The sequence below is a fragment of the Myxine glutinosa genome, chromosome 7 (genome assembly GCF_964187855.1).
Source record: "Myxine glutinosa chromosome 7, kmMyxGlut1.1, whole genome shotgun sequence".
NCBI lineage: Eukaryota > Metazoa > Chordata > Myxini > Myxiniformes > Myxinidae > Myxine > Myxine glutinosa.
Window position 1 is genome coordinate 175,705,549 of NC_136267.1, and position 19,764 is coordinate 175,725,312.

Consider the following 19,764-nt stretch of genomic DNA (forward strand, 5'->3'; position numbering starts at 1 on the left):
TGCGACAACGATTTCTCGACAACTACCGGTCCGATATACTTGAAACTTGCCAGGTATATTGCTGGGGACCCGAGGATGTGCCTTTTCAAGGTTTGAAATTAATCGGACAAGTACTTACCGAGCTATGGCGATTTAGCCGTTCGCCGTTCGCTTTGGCGTTGCGAATGGACCAAACCATTCCATGTAAATAGAGGGGGGGGGTTCTGTGGTCGTTGCGAATGGACCAAACCATTTCATGTAAATAGAGGGGGGGGATTGTCACTGTACTCGCAAGCCGTTCGCCGTTCGCTTTGGCGTTGCGAATGGACCAAACCATTTCATGTAAATAGAGGGGGGGGATATAATTTTAGATAGATATATAGTACGGGCATATATATAGTACGGGCATGCCCTAGTAAAATATTAATATGATTAACTTGTGTTATAAAATATTAATATGATTAACATGTGTTATAAAATATTAATATGATTAACATGTGTTATAAATATATTGATATGATTAACATGTGTTATAAAATATTAATGATTAACATGTGTTATTAAATATTAATATGATTAACATGTGTTATAAAATATTAATATGATTAACATGTGTTATAAAATATTAATATGATTAACATGTGTTATAAAATATTAATATGTTTAACATGTTTTCTAAAAATATTTATATGATTAACATGTGTTATAAATACATTGATATAGTTAACATGTGTTATGAAATATTAATCTGATTAACATGTGTTATAAAATATTAATATGATTAACAGGTGTTGTAAAAATAGTAATATAATTAACATGTGTTATAAATACATTGATATGATTAACATGCATTATAAAATATTAATATGATTCACATGTTTTCTAAAAATATTAACATGATCAACATGTGTTGTAAAAATAGTAATATAATTAACATGTGGTATTAAAATATTAATATAATTAACATTTGGTATTAAACTAGTAATATGATGGTGGTGGTTTGTATGCAGCCTGCGGCTGCTCGGCTGCATCATTTTCTGGAAGAGCGACTATGCTGCTGACGCAATGCCCCTCCCCACCCCCACAACTAGTGAGCCTAGTGTTATGTCAACAGCTGACAGGGGCTTGAACTCAGGACCCCAAGATCTCCAGTAAGCCACCTTAACTGTTAAGCCAACACCAGGCTATTAATATGATTAACATGTGTTATAAAAATATTAATATGATTAACATGTGTTGTAAAAAAATATATTTGTGAACATAACATCCCAGAAGGAGATCTTGTACATAAAACCGAGTTTGATTGATGAAAGCTCCTCCCCTCTCCTGATCAACAAGAGTGCGGGGGGCAGGCGACGATTGCTCTATCCATGCAAATGCAGCAAACACGCATGCTCTATCCAGGCTTCGCCCTCTCCTCAGCAAGAGGTGAGTACGTCTATTATGAATTTCGTACAATGTGAGTACATCTATTAAATACATAGTAAAACCTGTGAAGGTGCTCTTGTCACATACTTATATAGCTGTAAGCACGTCTATCAAGCTATATAGACTAGCGGTTATATAGACAGTTATTTTTGTAAGAAGGTTTATTGATGACAACAAATCATAATTTTGAGAAGGTTCCATTGTACAGGGTGTGCCATAAGTTGATACCCCCCTTTCCCAAGCTATACATTGCAGAATATTTGATGAAAATGCACGTTTCTTGCACCATAAATTAGCTTAAGAATTAGAATAGAGATGGCATTGCTCACCCCATGCATACCAAGGAGAAAAACACATAAAATGTCATCGCCCTCGTGGTTTTATTAATTTTGCTCTACGGACTTAAAGGCCCTCGGACGGCCATCTTTGGTCTGTTTGCAAAACAAAATCTTCTGTATGTGTATACTCTCATGTATTGTCTTTCTGCCAAGTTTGAACAAAATCGGTCCATGCATGACCGAGGAATGGTTGAGGACATGTTTAAGTAACAAAATGGCCACCAGTCAGCCATATTGGATCTGAAATTAATGACGTGCATATGTAAGCCATCATTCGTTACCTGTGTGCAGGTTTGAACAAGATCGGTAAATGCATGTCCGAGAAATGGCTGAGGTTTCTTCATTTTTTGCCCAGAATAAATGAAGACAAATTAGATCAAGCGTATATTTGAATCCTCTCTAAAAGTTTCGCTTTCTTTGCATCAATGATACCAACGCTAAGTTTACCGTACCGGTACTCAAACATCTCTGAAATGGTAAAAAATATTAAAATTAACAGCTATGTATGACATAATATTTGCTTCCAGAAAAGAAATTGAACTTCAATTCTAATTCACAGCATATACCAACTCGTAGGGTGGGAAAATAGTGAGTCATGTATAAGTAGAGGACTTTGCAGCTCAGTTGTTGAGTAAGTAGAATGGAAGGACATCTTTTTACACCATGTCAAGGCTCGATGGAACCTTTCAAATGATTTACATTCTGGGTGTGAGAGCACTGGTCAGACCACTAAACTGTCCAAATAGTTTCATCTGACATTAACCCTTGGATGCAATGATTGGGCCTCAGAGGCCCACAAGGTTTTTTTTTGTTGCAAAAACTATGCTGTACAAATTTTTTTTGGAATGAGCCTCATTTTCACCGACTTTCATGTCGTTACACAAAATTCAGTGACATAAATAAATAAAAAATTCATTCAGGCTCGTGGGAAAATCTTCATTCTTCACTTATAACCCGAAAATCCAACACGAATGCAGGCCTGGGGCCTTTGAGGCCCCGCATAAAAGTTGTTGTACTACTATGTTATATCATTATTTTCTTGATATGAGCCTCATTATATGCTCCTATAACCTGGTTACAAATAATTCAGTGACAAAAATATGAAAATTTCATTCAGGTTCGTGGGAACATTTGTGGGGCCTCCGAGGCCCAATGGCTGCATAGGTGTAGGATTTTTGACAGTTGTGGACATATACATTCTAAATAAAAGGATTAGTGAATCATTTTTTTGAGCAAATACTCCTCATGAGCCCCAACCTTTAAGAACAAAAGTTGAAAAACCAAGAACAAAAAAAGAAATTTGGAAGAAAAAAAAAAGATTCATTACTTGTATGGGATTCTTCCAAATAATAGGATCAATGATTCACGTTTCCTGAGCAAATCTGTCGACATGAGCATCGACTTGGATTGAAAAAGGATATGAAAGAGAAAAAAATCTATTAAAAAAAAAAAAAAAAACATTACACGAATACATCCGTTGGGCCTCCGGGGCCCAATGGCTGCATTTATGTAGGATTTTTGACGCCTGCATCTAAGGGTTAATCGGGAAGCAATGCACTTTGCAAAACCAGGGTCCACCATAAATAAATACATCCAACCCTGAGCAAATGAGTAAAAAAATGCATTGCAATTCAAGACTTGAAATGAAAATGAAATGAAAGTCACTTGTGAGTGTCATGCCCAATCCGGTGTGGTACTGCACAGCCCTTACCAGCCAAACTACCCGGTCTCTGCACTGGCGGTTGCTCCAGTTGATGTTTTTCGGGACTCTGGCATGACGGCTGGTTTTCTTGAGAAATTATACCAGGGTAATTCGGTGGAGAAGCCACCACACTAGTTCTCTGAAAGGTTTTAGAAGCCCGAGATCCCGGTGAAAAGGTCTTGTGAGGGGGGCAGGCTTGGTGAGGAGGTGGCACGGGCCGAATTCCCCGTTGAATGTTTGGCTTGCTGCTGTTGCTAGACAGACAGTAGCAATGGCTGTTGTTGCTGCCGTTGATGTTGTTGCAGGTGGAGGTCATGGGATTGTTCTGGGAAAACGAGGCATCTGAGGGTGGGCTACCCCCACAAAATGACGTCACCATTGGTCGTATCCCTGCTCTGTCGCTCAAAGAAGGCAAAGGCGTCCCGGTCTGTGACACAAGAGTCATCGGTGTGGCTTTGATGAAAGCTGTCTCATGAGCCATGTTGGAATGCAGGCAGGAGAAGGTGTTGTCAAGATCATCCTTCTGGCTCAAAGAAGGGTTGGTCTGCATGTCCATCTCATACATCTGCACAGAAAAGCAAATGCAGATGATGAGCCTCTCGGAAATGGCAATGAAACACTTCCATATTCAAGGCCTGGTGGCATGTCAGCTTTGAGATGAATAACCAAAGGGACCCAAAAATACTCCAACCAATCTTCCAACATTTGAGCTTGACATTCAGCAAGATGCGAGTAAACATCATTCCAACTGCGTTGTTAATATACGAGCTGTACTGGAATTGTTTCTTATGTTTAAGACAGAACAAAATTACTTAATTCTAATGGTTGACTGTGGGTATATCTGCTGAGCTTAAAACCCCAGCCAATTGATCACATGTTTGTCTAAGTAATTTTGGTATCGCTCCAAGTCATTCAACCAAACAAGAAAGATTGATAACGCGTGTGAATTGCATGCCAAAATGACGTATTCTGTAATTCCTTTGACATATTTCGTGCCACTTTCAAAATGCAACTTGCAAAATGTTTCGTAAGATTAATGTCAGAACGTTGGTGGCATACGTGAAGCATAAAGGACATAAAATTGGAATAATAAAAAAGTTGTAGAGTTGAGTGGGGGCTTGAGAATAAAAGCAGAGTTACGTGTGCACAGGAAGGGATGTTGGCTGAATGAACGGTGTACATGTGAGCCACCTGTGGCGTGGTGCCACAAGAGATCATGGCCGCTCCATACATGTTCCCGTCTGGTTGTGTAATAACAGGCCTGCTTCGAGTGCTTCCCAGCTCTTGGAAGCAGCTGTCTGGGGAAAAGCTAGCCGGCCCGCGAACCATCACATCTGCCCAGAGAAAGGAAGAAACAGGATTGAGATAGGAAAGACCATGATATTGAGAAGTGAGAAAAAGTATAGAGGACATTATATAAAACTAAGCGAGCGAGGGATTTCCTTGCTCTGTAAGGCCATTCAATTTGGCTCACAGCACTCCATAAGGGATGCAGCAAGACAAGTCTGGGAATCACACTACAAAAAATTGGTTCAATGGCATGTGCTTTTGCCATCGGACTATCTCACAGCTCACGTACCGGCATTTTAGACCTATTTATTGTCGGAGCCTTTCCATTTCAGTTATTGTGGCAAGCAGCAGATGCTGCAAAGTCGATCAGGCCCAGCTGAGATTAAAAGAGCACTGGGCTAGATCGAAAGAGTTCCCTGAACATCTGGAGGATAGGTGCAAGCTGATCGCGGTCACGGATAATGAGGCACACGTTTGCGCAGTAGGGTGGAAAGAAACACTCCTAGGGGACACCGGGCAGTGTGAAATAGCACGCTTGCTGCCATGCTATACTCTATGCATATACAGACCTGTGGAATCCCACAACTTTCGGTTTGAAATGAGAATATGAGCAACTATTGCGTAATCTTGTTGAAGCAGAATCAATAATGATGTACGAAGCTCTGATGCCATACGTGGCAGAGCACAGGAAGAGCATACCAATGGCTTGTGAGTCCCGCCGCTCAAACAATGGCTGCTGCTGGAGTGCTCTCAAGCACGAATCAACCAGCTCTGAGCCAACGCTTTCACGTCCTTCAGCCTCACTCACGTCCTTCGGTGCTCCGTCTGCAGGTAGGGTAAAAAGTGGTTTCCCCTCTCGATGAAATATCTCGAGTGAAAATTCACCTTTAACACTGTTCACTGTGTCATGGTACAACAATGCACACCGAGTATTTACGCATTTAAGAACAGTGATTTTGATTAATGTTTATTGCCAGTCACTTCCATTGCTGTGGATTAACGACATCTGGAACAAGAGTAATTAGATATAATCAATCAATCAAAAAGGAAGCCAGATGGATTGCAATAGCAGAAGCAGAAAGCAAATACAGAATGACAGATGGCTAAATTATGGTGCAAGCATTCCAAGGCTGAATGGTCTGTCCCTGTGCTTGCTCTTTGTTGTGCTTCCACCGATTCACATTTCTTCCCTGTGGCGTTAGGCCGTAACAAAATAAATCTCAGCTGCTCACTGGACTGTAGTAAAACGAGAACAGCCCTGTTCAGTTGTTGTTCATTTGAGCTCAGAATAAATAAGGTAGGGCAGCATCCCTATCCACCGTACCTGCACCCCAACCTTGTATAACCTCCTTGATCCCGGTAATAGGTTCGGTATCTGCACCAGATTGCTAGGCCTGATTGTATGGTGAGAGATTTCAAGTGGAAGACTTTCGGTATCCTGAACAAAAGGGCTGGTGTGTATATTACAGAGAGTATAGTGAGGGGAAAGGGAATGGCCTTGACACACATTTCCTGCCAGGAGCATATTGCCCCACTTTACCCTGTGTAGTTTGAATTTCAGTGTAAATCAGTGGTAACATTATGATCATGCCACACACAAAAGAGAAACAAGAAAGAGCAATCGGAGATTGCAGACCCTCGCCAAGATGTTTTTAGTGGTTTTTAAGGCTTTTGTGTTAAAACAAACATGGCGACCGAACCACGTGATCGATGACGTCATCATTATTGTTTTTCTCCACCAATTTATCCACAGATTACGCTCAAGAAATTTCATCTTGATCGGATGAAGTTTTGTATTTGTAGAATTATGACGTCATAATGGAGGCACCTGTGACATCATCAGCAAAAGTTATTCCCGATGGAGAGTTCTTTACAATGAGCCAGCCATGTCTCAATTTTTTCTATGCTGCGCTTTCGGAGATTCAGAGGTGCAAAGTTTTTCGTTTTTTTCAAGATGGCGCCCGTACCACATTACCTATGATGTCATAATTACCATTAAAAATTCGACAGCAGGAGGTGCACCTATGGTGAAAATTTCCTGTCAATCGGACCAACGGTTGCAGAGAAAAGCATACTTATTCTGTGCGGACAGACAGACAGACAGACAGACAGACAAACGGACTCAAATGCAAAACCCTGTCCTCTGGCGATGGTAATAGCCTCTTGTGTCTGACAAACACGATTAAACATTGAGGTACTTCCAAGTTCCGGTTTCCGGGTTTGGTAGCCTTTTCCCTCATCTCCGAGTGACCTGCTTCCACAGTTAAGGAAGCGTTCTGGATTTTGGTACCGGTACTTCCAAGTTCCGGTTTCCGGGTTTGGTGGCCTTTTCCCTCATCTCCGAGTGACCTGCTTCCACAGTTAAGGAAGCGTTCTGGATTTTGGTACCGGTACTTCCAAGTTCCGGTTTCCGGGTTTGGTGGCCTTTTCCCTCATCTCCGAGTGACCTGCTTCCACAGTTAAGGAAGCGTTCTGGATTTTGGTACCGGTACTTCCAAGTTCCGGTTTCCGGGTTTGGTGGCCTTTTCCCTCATCTCCGAGTGACCTGCTTCCACAGTTAAGGAAGCGTTCTGGATTTTGGTACCGGTACTTCCAAGTTCCGGTTTCCGGGTTTGGTGGCCTTTTCCCTCATCTCCGAGTGACCTGCTTCCACAGTTAAGGAAGCGTTCTGGATTTTGGTACCGGTACTTCCAAGTTCCGGTTTCCGGGTTTGGTGGCCTTTTCCCTCATCTCCGAGTGACCTGCTTCCACAGTTAAGGAAGCGTTCTGGATTTTGGTACCGGTACTTCCAAGTTCCGGTTTCCGGGTTTGGTGGCCTTTTCCCTCATCTCCGAGTGACCTGCTTCCACAGTTAAGGAAGCGTTCTGGATTTTGGTACCGGTACTTCCAAGTTCCGGTTTCCGGGTTTGGTGGCCTTTTCCCTCATCTCCGAGTGACCTGCTTCCACAGTTAAGGAAGCGTTCTGGATTTTGGTACCGGTACTTCCAAGTTCCGGTTTCCGGGTTTGGTGGCCTTTTCCCTCATCTCCGAGTGACCTGCTTCCACAGTTAAGGAAGCGTTCTGGATTTTGGTACCGGTACTTCCAAGTTCCGGTTTCCGGGTTTGGTGGCCTTTTCCCTCATCTCCGAGTGACCTGCTTCCACAGTTAAGGAAGCGTTCTGGATTTTGGTACCGGTACTGACAATTTTTCCCCCACTCTCTGTGAGGTTGTATTTCCATTGGCTCCGCCACCACCGAAGGTGGACCGAGGTTGTGTTTTCACTGCTGTTTGTCTGTCCTGTAAGCACCGTATCTCAGAAAGTTATGGACGGATTCGGATGAAACTTGGTGGGCAGGTTGGGTGTGTGGCAAGGACGAATTGATTCGATTTTGGTGAAGATCCGAATCCGGATCCGGATACTAGAATTTATTTATTCATTAAGTGATTCTTCAGCATTGAGAGATCGGGCCAAAAAGGATATTTAAAAGGGTTGTGGACAGATTATGACAAAACTTGGTGGACAGATTCGGTAGGTGACAAGAACAAGCCGATTCGATTTTGGTTCAGGTCCGGATGCAGATCCGTCCTATCAGATCCTAAAAACAAAACGTAAACCGTTCAGCCTGGCGGAGGTTTGCGCTCTACCAGGCACCGATCGGTTCATATCGTGCGATCATTGTTGTGTCTTCTGTCAATGTTTGGTTATTTGATCTTGTACATCTCCCTCAGTTTTTAGACCTTCGACGTGTTCAACAGGCCTGCTTTCTCATTCATTCACTCATTGATAAATCATCATTCTTTCCTCGTCCCCCTTTAATTTGACTTGTAATTTTGTTTTGGAATTCTAAACCTCTCCCTCATTCTTTCATCATTCTCTAAAGTCTAAACAATCACAAATAAATAATAAAGTCATCCATCATTTCCAATCATTCTTATCTCATTCCTTCCGTCTTTCGGCTAGAAATCCATTAAATGTCAAATTTGATAATGTTTGATATTGGTTATTGATATTGGTTATTGATACTCTCATTCCCAAGTATCTTTCTCCAATACTGCTTCCTCTACTTCGCCTTTCTGCTCAACTCCGAGAGAGCTCGAAAACCCATGCCATATCTCGCATCGCAGAGCTCTTTCTTCGTGCCATAAATCACCCTTTCCACCTTCACAACATGAAGTTTGTCTTCGTCATTCTGCCCTTCAAATCCTCAAACCAAATTTGTGTTGAAATAAGTGTGGGATTAAGATCGCTTCATAGGTCAGTCCCCTCCCCCACATCATCTCCTTCCATCTACCTATTGCTCCTCCGACTCTAAACTTTCCCCTGACCCATCCCCTTCTCCCTCAGCTACCCCTCACCCTGCCCCTCAACTGTCCTCTTGCCCCACCCCATCTCAGCTTCTACTTGCTCCACAGTATGTCCACTTTCCTGTAAACTGGCAACAGGGCCTCCTCCCCTATCTCTAACTGTGTGGACCTCCAACATCCTAGGCCTACACTCAAATATGACAGATCTCTCAATCGAAGCCACTGTTGATAAACTAGACATTATCTCCTTAATTTTAGAATCCATCCTCCCACAAGATGTCCCTGTTTCTCTGGTGTCTCTCCCTGGGTATTGGCTCCTCCAGTTTGAACAGGCCTGAACCCCATTCAGGTGGCAGAATTGCAATTTTCATCAAAAATTCTATTTCTCACTGTCTGTACTCGTACCCTTACAAACCATCAGCAGTACATTTGGCTGTACCTTATCCTCCGCTACCACCTCTTGTTTGTCTGTGTGCTGTACCGTCGTCCTAATAGTGATGACCCCATTTACATATCTCTTTGCCAACATGCAACAACTTTTAACTACTCATCCCAATTCTCCATGGACCATCCTCGTAAATCCTCCCATCTACTTCCTCAACAAATCTCTTGAAAAAGTTCAACCGCAAACACCTGACCCTCACCTTCAGCCATGATCTTTCTTGGGCAAACCACATGGATCTAATTGGCCTCCAAAGTCAGACACTGACTTGGAATCTTCTATCGTGCAAAGTCTTTCCTTGATACGTCTGAAGCCTTGATCCGCAGATTGATGATGCACTGCTCTCCCCTTTTGGCTGGTGGACTTGCCACACACCATGCTTAGCTTGATGCTTTGGAAACCAAGGCCGTCAAAATCATTGGTATCTCCTGTGATGAAGCCGAGTGGCTAGGCTAGTCACTGTTACATCGCAGATAGGTCGGTGGTCTTTATGTGTTCCACCACCTCCATTCTGATCTTGCACCATCTACCAGCACCTCTCCCCCAAGTTTCTGCAGGGTGCACACATGCTGAAACTCCCAAAATCCATGTTCACTGCACCCCTCCACTCATTTGATCATCTCTTCTCTTGCCAATGGAACTAATTTCCTTAATCTGTTAAATCTTATCCTTCTCACCAGTGCTGGAAGGCAGCTGTTCACTACCATCTCAGGTCATTCCCCATCCATACCCATGATCTTATCCACTCTCATTAATCCTCCTCAAGCCCACCTCTTTCCATTTTTCCAGGTTATTGGGTTTTCCCTGTGCCCTAACCCTCGTGTTCATTTTTTTGGTTGTTGTTCCATTTGTACTTCCTCCTCAGGCTTCCCTGCCACTTCTGTCGTTGAGAGTTCGCACCTGCATCCAGCTTTGCCCCCCGGCCCCAGCCCATGGTGTCATCCTCCCCCTCCCCTTTAACTCATTCTTTGCCACATATATTTACCTCTGAATTTTTTGGTACATTATTTAAATAATATTTGGTACAAACTCCTGCTCCACCACACCTCTATGCAATATGCCCACCATTTTGGTTTCTCCCTTCCTTCACCCTCACCGCCAACCTCGCTCGGATCCAGGAATTACATCAGTTGGGGTTTGGGGAGGGAAAGCTGTCTGTTCTTTGGAATTATAGCTCAAATTCAAGTTGATGAAACTGCATAAGCGATGCAAGACCTGAGTAATGTAATTTTGCTTTCTACAAGACTTTGACAGTACATACGTCACCATAACACAAGCTTACAATTCTCAAGCAGACACGAGGCATTTGTCAAATTGGGCGTTCAACCTGCTTGCAATTAATTTACAATGTCACGTTCATTTAAAAAAGCATTGCTAAAATTACTTCATAATGGAAGCTAATTCAATATTGTCAGCAGAAGAGACGAGTAGAACGAAACGCTGTTTACTACCAAGGAATCCGTCAGATTCCTTCAGAAAGGCAATTACAGACAAAGATGGACAAGTAAAGAAATTATTTCAACAGTAAAATCATCTTGGCTCAAAATCGAGGAATTCCCATCACGTTACCTGTCTTCCGCCAGGAGAAAGATTCTTCGTTTGAGCTGAAAAGAAAAAGAAGATGAAAAAAAGGAAATCAAAGCGCATCTCATTAAAACACAGTCTCAAGTGCATTCTCTTAATTCCTGTAACTAGATATTAAATTTATCCATCAACACACACTTGCCTATTAAAACAACATAACTTGTTACAAACATAGCCAAGAATTTTAAACAACCAACCCAGGCATAATCAGGTTACGTTATGCGCAGTAATTGGAAGCAATGCGAGGTTGTGCCAATCAAGGCCGGCTTCCTCAATGATATTCCAACATTCAAGGAGAAGCCTCATGAGCACTCCCATGAATGATCTGACAGGGTGGCCAGGCGATACGCACACTCGTCGCCATCGAAGCTGTCTCGCCTGGGTTTGAATCCCAACCCAACCATAAACTGTCATTCCAGTGTTTCACAAAGTAACAGCCAACGATGCACGTCTCCAGTGCAACAGTGCAAAAAAGTGCAAAAAAAAAAAAGTGCCAAAAAAAAGTGCAAAAAAAAGTGCCAAAAAAGTGCAAAAGAAAAGTGCAAAAGAAAAGTGCCAAAAAAAAGTGCAAAAAATAAAAAATCCCCCCAAAAAAACAGGCTTACATTGGCGACGACCAAGGCAACAAGATAGTTACGTCTCTGCTATTTCGCTTTCTTTAGCAGCCAATGCCTGAAATAGTTCATCGATTGGACCTTGTGTGGAAAATGCTGCCCGGAGTTAACAATCAATCGATGCATGCAAACAAAAAGCAAATTTTGCCCTTTGCAAACAGGCCCAGACAACAAACAGCAATAGCAACCACTTCATTCGGTGGGTAATTTGAACGTCGCTCATTACGCCCGCCTCCCACATGTCAGCCTACGATGCCACTCTCGGAGTTGGAGACTTGCAGAGCACAGAAAATGACATTTAAGATGCACGTCGAGCCATGTTAAAAGAAAAAGTCAAAATATTATTGAGGCTCTTACACGAGCCTCGACTTAGTTAGTATACAGGAGGGAAAAAAAAGCGGTGAATAAAACAGCTTTGTCAACTTTCTCGTTTTTTTGCCGCTTGCAATGTCGGCACAACAGCGAACGCCCGATGATTGCTTTGCCAAAGATTATGGCCCAAGGCAGACTTGAGGGCAGCGGGGAAGCAGAATTCTTGGGAAGTTGTACAAGTTTGACTGAACTTCCTTTGTGATGAGGATCAAAACAGAGGCAAACGCACCGCGAGAAAAGCAAAACGCTGGTGTAAAGACCAAAGCAGGAGGAGGTGGCAAAGGCAATACATCTGGTCCAGAGAACACATGAGAAATTGCCAGGTCGTGCTTAGCTCCCGACATCCCGGAACAATAATGTGCTCGTCTGTGTTTAAGATTGGTATACGGACAGCTTGGTCCAAGGTTCAATCAGACAGCACTTTCCACACGATCGCTATCGACAAAAATAAGGGCAGAGGCAAACCTACAAATCGAGAAAGGGATGCAATAAAAATGTACATTAGAGCAACAGAAGAATGTGGCCTGAAGTATCGCAGATCATGATAGCTTAATATTTCAAGATGGCACAACAAAACATAAAAAAGATACATTCATATGCAAAGACGAAGCTGTTTTCCTTTGAATTATGCTGCACCTTTCAAAAGTGTGCTTTATTTTACCACCAGACCAATAAAAAAGTACCAAAAAATCCATTTATCCGATGCTTATTGTCCTCTCCCTGATCTTGCTTGAATAACGATGCGGTACTGACTTACAGCAATGGGACGGCCACGGCCTAACGGAACGTCGGACTTTTGCGAGGAGGTATCGTAGCCTGTGGCCTCCTGAGGATGCGGACCGAAGCGCTTCCTGATGGATGATGTGGTGCCTGAGGCTTGTCCAGGGATTTGGAAGACCAGATCTTATCCTGCTACAGTTTCCATCGCAACTGTGCTCGTGACGACATAGGCCGTATCAATAGCACAGGCCTACATCTACAATCGTATTGTGAGAACCTCGCTCCTGAGCTTTTGGAACGCCCCGCATGAATCGACAGATTGATAGTGCAAAGTGTCCTTCTACTAATGCAATGAAAGCACTGGATGTTTTGTTTGCAGCAATAAGTCAAAACGAGTTGGTTTCTGTTCCAGCATCCTCAAGGATGTAAGCAGCAACTACATTTCATGCTTATCAATTATTTAAAGAGCTCTGGACTGGCTTATCACAAGGTTAGGTTGAACGAATCATGTTTTCAACCATTCCTCGTGGCGACTGCACGTGACCTGAAGTAACATTGAGTTGAGGTTATGAGGGTTACCTGGACTGGTTTGTACAAATTATTCCAGTTCTAAAGGTATAAACTCCAACTAAGGAAACAATTCTGAAAGTCTAGTAGACGTGTAAAGCTCAAGGTTTGAAATTCCATAATAATGTCTTGCAGTTATCCCAGAACAACTCAAAATGTGGGCAAAGTCAGAAATATTGGTCACTGGAAGCCTGCTATACTCCATGATAGAAGCAGCTAACACTGTTGTGCTCTCAGTCACTCGACTCCACTCACCTCCATTCGATTATTTCCTAATGATACATGTCAGTGCTGCAAAAGCAGTCTAATGGCAAGGGTTAGAGATGGGATGTGGGACAGGGGGAAAGGGGTTACCACTGCAGGAATTTGTAATATATTCAGGGCACTGGAGATAACTCAATTACTCTTCAACTAAAAAACACTATGGGATATTTACCATCTATCACCTAATGCCTGAAGAGGAGTCTCCAGCTTAATGTCCATCTGAAGAACAGTGCATTTAATGGTAACTGATGCAAGGCCCAGCCTGCGAAGCACCAATCGGACAGCTTTATAGTTGGGTCAGGAATGACCCCATTCCCGAGCACTCCGTTTCTCCAGTTTATTGTGATTTTTCCCTTCTCCCTCACCTCTCTTCATTTGTCAGCTGTCAGTTGGTTTTTTCTTTTCTGTTTCCTCCCCGCTTTCCCCTTCCACTTCTTGCTGTGTTTCATTCAGCTCGTGTTGTGCAGCTTGTTTACCCCCATGTGCCTTTCTCCTCCTCAATTTGATCTCATTCTCACTCAATTTGTTTCCCCCTTTCCTTTTGTTCCCTTCCATTCTGCTCTAGCTTTTCCATAGGCCTCCATTGTATATACCAAATAGCAGTGATGTGGCTCAACTTGGCAGCCTCGCCAATCACAATTTTGGGTGTATCATTAACATATATTTATAGATATTCAATGGGAATTAATAAATAATGTCCAGCTAAAATTAACACCTTAAAAAACAGATCCTTTGAGGAGATAGTGGGGTATAACTGTCTCTTGAAAGTGAATGGGTGAGTGTCCAAATAACCCCTGAAAGGGAATGGGTGAGGGCCCAAGTAGTCCCAGAAAGGGAATGGGTGAGAGCCCAAGTGGTCCCAGAAAGCGAATAGGTGAGAGCCCAAGTGGTCCCAGAAAGGGAATGGGTGAGAGCCCAAGTGGTCCCAGAAAGGGAATGGGTGAGAGCCCAAGTGGTCCCAGAAAGGGAATGGGTGAGAGCCCAAGTAGTCCCAGAAAGGGAATGGGTGAGAGCCCAAGTAGTCCCAGAAGGGGAATGGGTGAGAGCCCAAGTGGTCCCAGAAAGGGAATGGGTGAGAGCCCAAGTGGTCCCAGAAAGCGAATGGGTGAGAGCCCAAGTGGTCCCAGAAAGTGAATGGGTGAGAGCCCAAGTGGTCCCAGAAAGCGAATGGGTGAGAGCCCAAGTGGTCCCAGAAAGGGAATGGGTGAGAGCCCAAGTGGTCCCAGAAAGCGAATGTGTGAGAGCCCAAGTGGTCCCAGAAAGCGAATGGGTGAGAGCCCAAGTGGTCCCAGAAAGGGAATGGGTGAGAGCCCAAGTGGTCCCAGAAAGGGAATGGGTGAGAGCCCAAGTGGTCCCAGAAAGCGAATGGGTGAGAGCCCAAGTGGTCCCAGAAAGAGAATGGGTGAGAGCCCAAGTGGTCCCAGAAAGAGAATGGGTGAGAGCCCAAGTGGTCCCAGAAAGCGAATAGGTGAGAGCCCAAGTAGTCCCAGAAAGGGAATAGGTGAGAGCCCAAGTAGTCCCAGAAAGCGAATAGGTGAGAGCCCAAGTGGTCCCAGAAAGGGAATGGGTGAGAGCCCAAGTGGTCCCAGAAAGCGAATAGGTGAGAGCCCAAGTGGTCCCAGAAAGGGAATGGGTGAGAGCCCAAGTGGTCCCAGAAAGGGAATAGGTGAGAGCCCAAGTGGTCCCAGAAAGCGAATAGGTGAGAGCCCAAGTGGTCCCAGAAAGAGAATGGGTGAGAGCCCAAGTGGTCCCAGAAAGAGAATGGGTGAGAGCCCAAGTGGTCCCAGAAAGCGAATAGGTGAGAGCCCAAGTAGTCCCAGAAAGGGAATAGGTGAGAGCCCAAGTAGTCCCAGAAAGCGAATAGGTGAGAGCCCAAGTGGTCCCAGAAAGGGAATGGGTGAGAGCCCAAGTAGTCCCAGAAAGTGAATGGGTGAGAGCCCAAGTGGTCCCAGAAAGCGAATAGGTGAGAGCCCAAGTGGTCCCAGAAAGGGAATGGGTGAGAGCCCAAGTGGTCCCAGAAAGCGAATAGGTGAGAGCCCAAGTGGTCCCAGAAAGGGAATGGGTGAGAGCCCAAGTGGTCCCAGAAAGGGAATAGGTGAGAGCCCAAGTGGTCCCAGAAAGCGAATGTGTGAGAGCCCAAGTGGTCCCAGAAAGGGAATGGGTGAGAGCCCAAGTGGTCCCAGAAAGCGAATGGGTGAGAGCCCAAGTGGTCCCAGAAAGCGAATGGGTGAGAGCCCAAGTGGTCCCAGAAAGGGAATGGGTGAGAGCCCAAGTGGTCCCAGAAAGCGAATGTGTGAGAGCCCAAGTGGTCCCAGAAAGGGAATGGGTGAGAGCCCAAGTGGTCCCAGAAAGGGAATGGGTGAGAGCCCAAGTGGTCCCAGAAAGTGAATGGGTGAGAGCCCAAGTGGTCCCAGAAAGGGAATGGGTGAGAGCCCAAGTGGTCCCAGAAAGCGAATGTGTGAGAGCCCAAGTGGTCCCAGAAAGGGAATGGGTGAGAGCCCAAGTGGTCCCAGAAAGGGAATGGGTGAGAGCCCAAGTGGTCCCAGAAAGGGAATGGGTGAGAGCCCAAGTGGTCCCAGAAAGGGAATAGGTGAGAGCCCAAGTGGTCCCAGAAAGCGAATGTGTGAGAGCCCAAGTGGTCCCAGAAAGGGAATGGGTGAGAGCCCAAGTGGTCCCAGAAAGCGAATGGGTGAGAGCCCAAGTGGTCCCAGAAAGCGAATGGGTGAGAGCCCAAGTGGTCCCAGAAAGGGAATGGGTGAGAGCCCAAGTGGTCCCAGAAAGCGAATGTGTGAGAGCCCAAGTGGTCCCAGAAAGGGAATGGGTGAGAGCCCAAGTGGTCCCAGAAAGGGAATGGGTGAGAGCCCAAGTAGTCCCAGAAAGGGAATGGGTGAGAGCCCAAGTGGTCCCAGAAAGGGAATGGGTGAGAGCCCAAGTGGTCCCAGAAAGCGAATGGGTGAGAGCCCAAGTGGTCCCAGAAAGCGAATGGGTGAGAGCCCAAGTGGTCCCAGAAAGCGAATGTGTGAGAGCCCAAGTGGTCCCAGAAAGGGAATGGGTGAGAGCCCAAGTAGTCCCAGAAAGGGAATGGGTGAGAGCCCAAGTGGTCCCAGAAAGCGAATGGGTGAGAGCCCAAGTGGTCCCAGAAAGCGAATGTGTGAGAGCCCAAGTGGTCCCAGAAAGGGAATGGGTGAGAGCCCAAGTAGTCCCAGAAAGGGAATGGGTGAGAGCCCAAGTGGGCCCAGAAAGGGAATGGGTGAGGCTCTAAATTCCCTGAAGGATACTGCATTATAAATGGAGGTTGTCCTGGATGCTATCACCATGCCATTATTTATTTATTCTTTACTCAACCATCCAAATCATTATCGCCCATAGTTTTGAAACAAAAGAGTAAATCTGCTATTTTCCTGGAGGATGACATTCACAAGTTTCATACCAGTCACATCTTTGAAGAAAAAGCTGTAAATCTTCCAAATGTAAAGCGATTCAAATGAAACAAATCATGTGTAAAACGTATTCATGAGCTTTCAAAATATGATGTATTTTACTTACTTTCTTCAAGGCCTGAGTCACTGTATTGGTGTCATGAGTTAATTCATACATGGGCAAGTAGTTGGATATGCATAAATGAATCCACCTCAATAAAACAACACATTGGGTGGTTTGCCATTGTGTTTCCAGTGGTCTTAGTTGATATGGCAAGAAATGAGTAGGAATGTCCCAGTTGCTATCCGAAAATGCATCGTTCTACTCTCTTCAGAAGGCATTAGGATCTTTAACATCTAGCTTGGAGAGGATGGCGTTATGGGGCGAAACTTGGAGAGGGTGAGGTTAGGGGAGACTTGGAAAGGATGGGGTTATGGGGAAGCTTGGAGAGGGTGAGGTTAGGGGAAACTTGGAGAGGGTGAGGTTAGGGGAAACTTGGAGAGGGTGAGGTTAGGGGAAACTTGGAGAGGGTGAGGTTAGGGGAGACTTGGAGAGGGTGAGGTTAGGGGAGACTTGGAGAGGGTGAGGTTAGGGGAAACTTGGAGAGGGTGAGGTTAGGGGAGACTTGGAGAGGGTGAGGTTATGCGAAACTTGGAGAGGGTGAGGTTAGGGGAGACTTGGAGAGGGTGAGGTTAGGGGAAACTTGGAGAGGGTGAGGTTAGGGGAGACTTGGAGAGGGTGAGGTTAGGGGAGATGTGGAGAGGATGAGGTTAGGGGAGACTTGGAGAGGGTGAGGTTAGGGGAGATGTGGAGAGGATGAGGTTAGGGGAAACTTGGAGAGGGTGAGGCTTGGGGAGACTTGGAGCGGGTGAGGTTACGCGAAACGTGGAGAGGGTGAGGTTAGGGGAGACTTGGAGAGGGTGAGGTTAGGGGAAACTTGGAGAGGGTGAGGTTAGGGGAGACTTGGAGAGGGTGAGGTTAGGGGAGATGTGGAGAGGATGAGGTTAGGGGAGACTTGGAGAGGGTGAGGTTACGCGAAACTTGGAGAGCGTGAGGTTAGGGGAAACTTGGAGAGGGTGAGGTTAGGGGAAACTTGGAGAGGGTGAGGTTAGGGGAGACTTGGAAAGGATGGGGTTATGGGGAAGCTTGGAGAGGGTGAGGTTAGGGGAGACTTGGAGAGGGTGAGGTTAGGGGAAACTTGGAGAGGGTGAGGTTAGGGGAAACTTGGAGAGGGTGAGGTTAGGGGAAACTTGGAGAGGGTGAGGTTAGGGGAGACTTGGAGAGGGTGAGGTTAGGGGAGACTTGGAGAGGGTGAGGTTAGGGGAAACTTGGAGAGGGTGAGGTTAGGGGAGACTTGGAGAGGGTGAGGTTATGCGAAACTTGGAGAGGGTGAGGTTAGGGGAGACTTGGAGAGGGTGAGGTTAGGGGAAACTTGGAGAGGGTGAGGTTAGGGGAGACTTGGAGAGGGTGAGGTTAGGGGAGATGTGGAGAGGATGAGGTTAGGGGAGACTTGGAGAGGGTGAGGTTAGGGGAGATGTGGAGAGGATGAGGTTAGGGGAAACTTGGAGAGGGTGAGGCTTGGGGAGACTTGGAGCGGGTGAGGTTACGCGAAACGTGGAGAGGGTGAGGTTAGGGGAGACTTGGAGAGGGTGAGGTTAGGGGAAACTTGGAGAGGGTGAGGTTAGGGGAGACTTGGAGAGGGTGAGGTTAGGGGAGATGTGGAGAGGATGAGGTTAGGGGAGACTTGGAGAGGGTGAGGTTACGCGAAACTTGGAGAGCGTGAGGTTAGGGGAAACTTGGAGAGGGTGAGGTTAGGGGAAACTTGGAGAGGGTGAGGTTAGGGGAGACTTGGAGAGGGTGAGGTTAGGGGAAACTTGGAGAGGGTGAGGTTAGGGGAGACTTGGAAAGGATGGGGTTATGGGGAAGCTTGGAGAGGGTGAGGTTAGGGGAAACTTGGAGAGGGTGAGGTTAGGGGAGACTTGCAAAGGATGGGGTTATGGGGAAGCTTGGCGAGGGTGGGGGTATGCGGAAGCTGAGAGAGGATGGGGTTATGGGGAAACTTGGAGAGGTGGGGTTATGGGGAACTTGGAAAGGTTGGGGTTATGGGGAAACCTGGAAAGGGTGAGGTTAGGGGAGACTTGGAAAGGTTGGGGTTATGGGTAAGTTGGGCGAGGGTGGGGGTATGCGGAAGCTTGGAGAGGATGGGGTTATGGGGAAACTTGGAGAGGTGGGGTTATGGGGAAACCTGGAGAGGATGGGGTTATGGGGAAACTTGGAGAGGATGGGGTTATGGGGAAACTTGGAGAGGATGGGGTTATAGGGAAACTTGGAAAGGATGGGGTTATGGGGAAGCTTGGTGAGGGTGGGGGTATGCGGAAGCTGAGAGAGGATGGGGTTATGGGGAAACTTGGAGAGGGTGAGGTTAGGGGAGACTTGCAAAGGATGAGGTTATGGGGAAGCTTGGCGAGGGTGGGGGTATGCGGAAGCTGAGAGAGGATGGGGTTATGGGGAAACTTGGAGAGGTGGGGTTATGGGGAACTTGGAAAGGTTGGGGTTAAGGGGAAACTTGGAAAGGGTGAGGTTAGGGGAGACTTGGAAAGGTTGGGGTTATGGGTAAGTTGGGCGAGGGTGGGGGTATGCGGAAGCTTGGAGAGGATGGGGTTATGGAGAAACTTGGATAGGTGGGGTTATGGGGAAACCTGGAGAGGATGGGGTTATGGGGAAACTTGGAGAGGATGGGGTTATGGGGAAACTTGGAG

General features: G+C 45.7%; 1 protein-coding gene and 1 long non-coding RNA gene across 5 annotated transcripts in view; one reads left to right on the plus strand and one right to left on the minus strand.

Annotated features, from left to right (window-relative positions):
• The window catches only part of LOC137431851 (catenin delta-2-like), a 580,901-nt gene that overhangs the window by 417,231 nt on the left and 143,906 nt on the right, over nucleotides 1-19,764 (minus strand). For 3 of the 4 annotated variants that reach the window (XM_068123613.2, XM_078782572.1, XM_078782573.1), the window contains 4 exons: nucleotides 11,034-11,068; nucleotides 5,437-5,562; nucleotides 4,639-4,781; nucleotides 3,457-4,012 (listed from right to left, as the gene is read on the minus strand). In XM_068123613.2, the coding sequence (XP_067979714.2) occupies nucleotides 3,457-4,012; nucleotides 4,639-4,781; nucleotides 5,437-5,562; nucleotides 11,034-11,068 (860 nt within the window). Of the gene's footprint in view, nucleotides 1-3,456; nucleotides 4,013-4,587; nucleotides 4,782-5,436; nucleotides 5,563-11,033; nucleotides 11,069-19,764 lie in introns of all 4 variants that reach the window. The other variant, XM_068123611.2, reaches the window with a different exon arrangement.
• Nucleotides 1,291-4,596, plus strand: LOC137431853 (uncharacterized). Its single transcript, XR_010985356.1, has 2 exons — nucleotides 1,291-1,407; nucleotides 3,753-4,596. It is a non-coding gene; the product is annotated as an uncharacterized LOC137431853 (long non-coding RNA).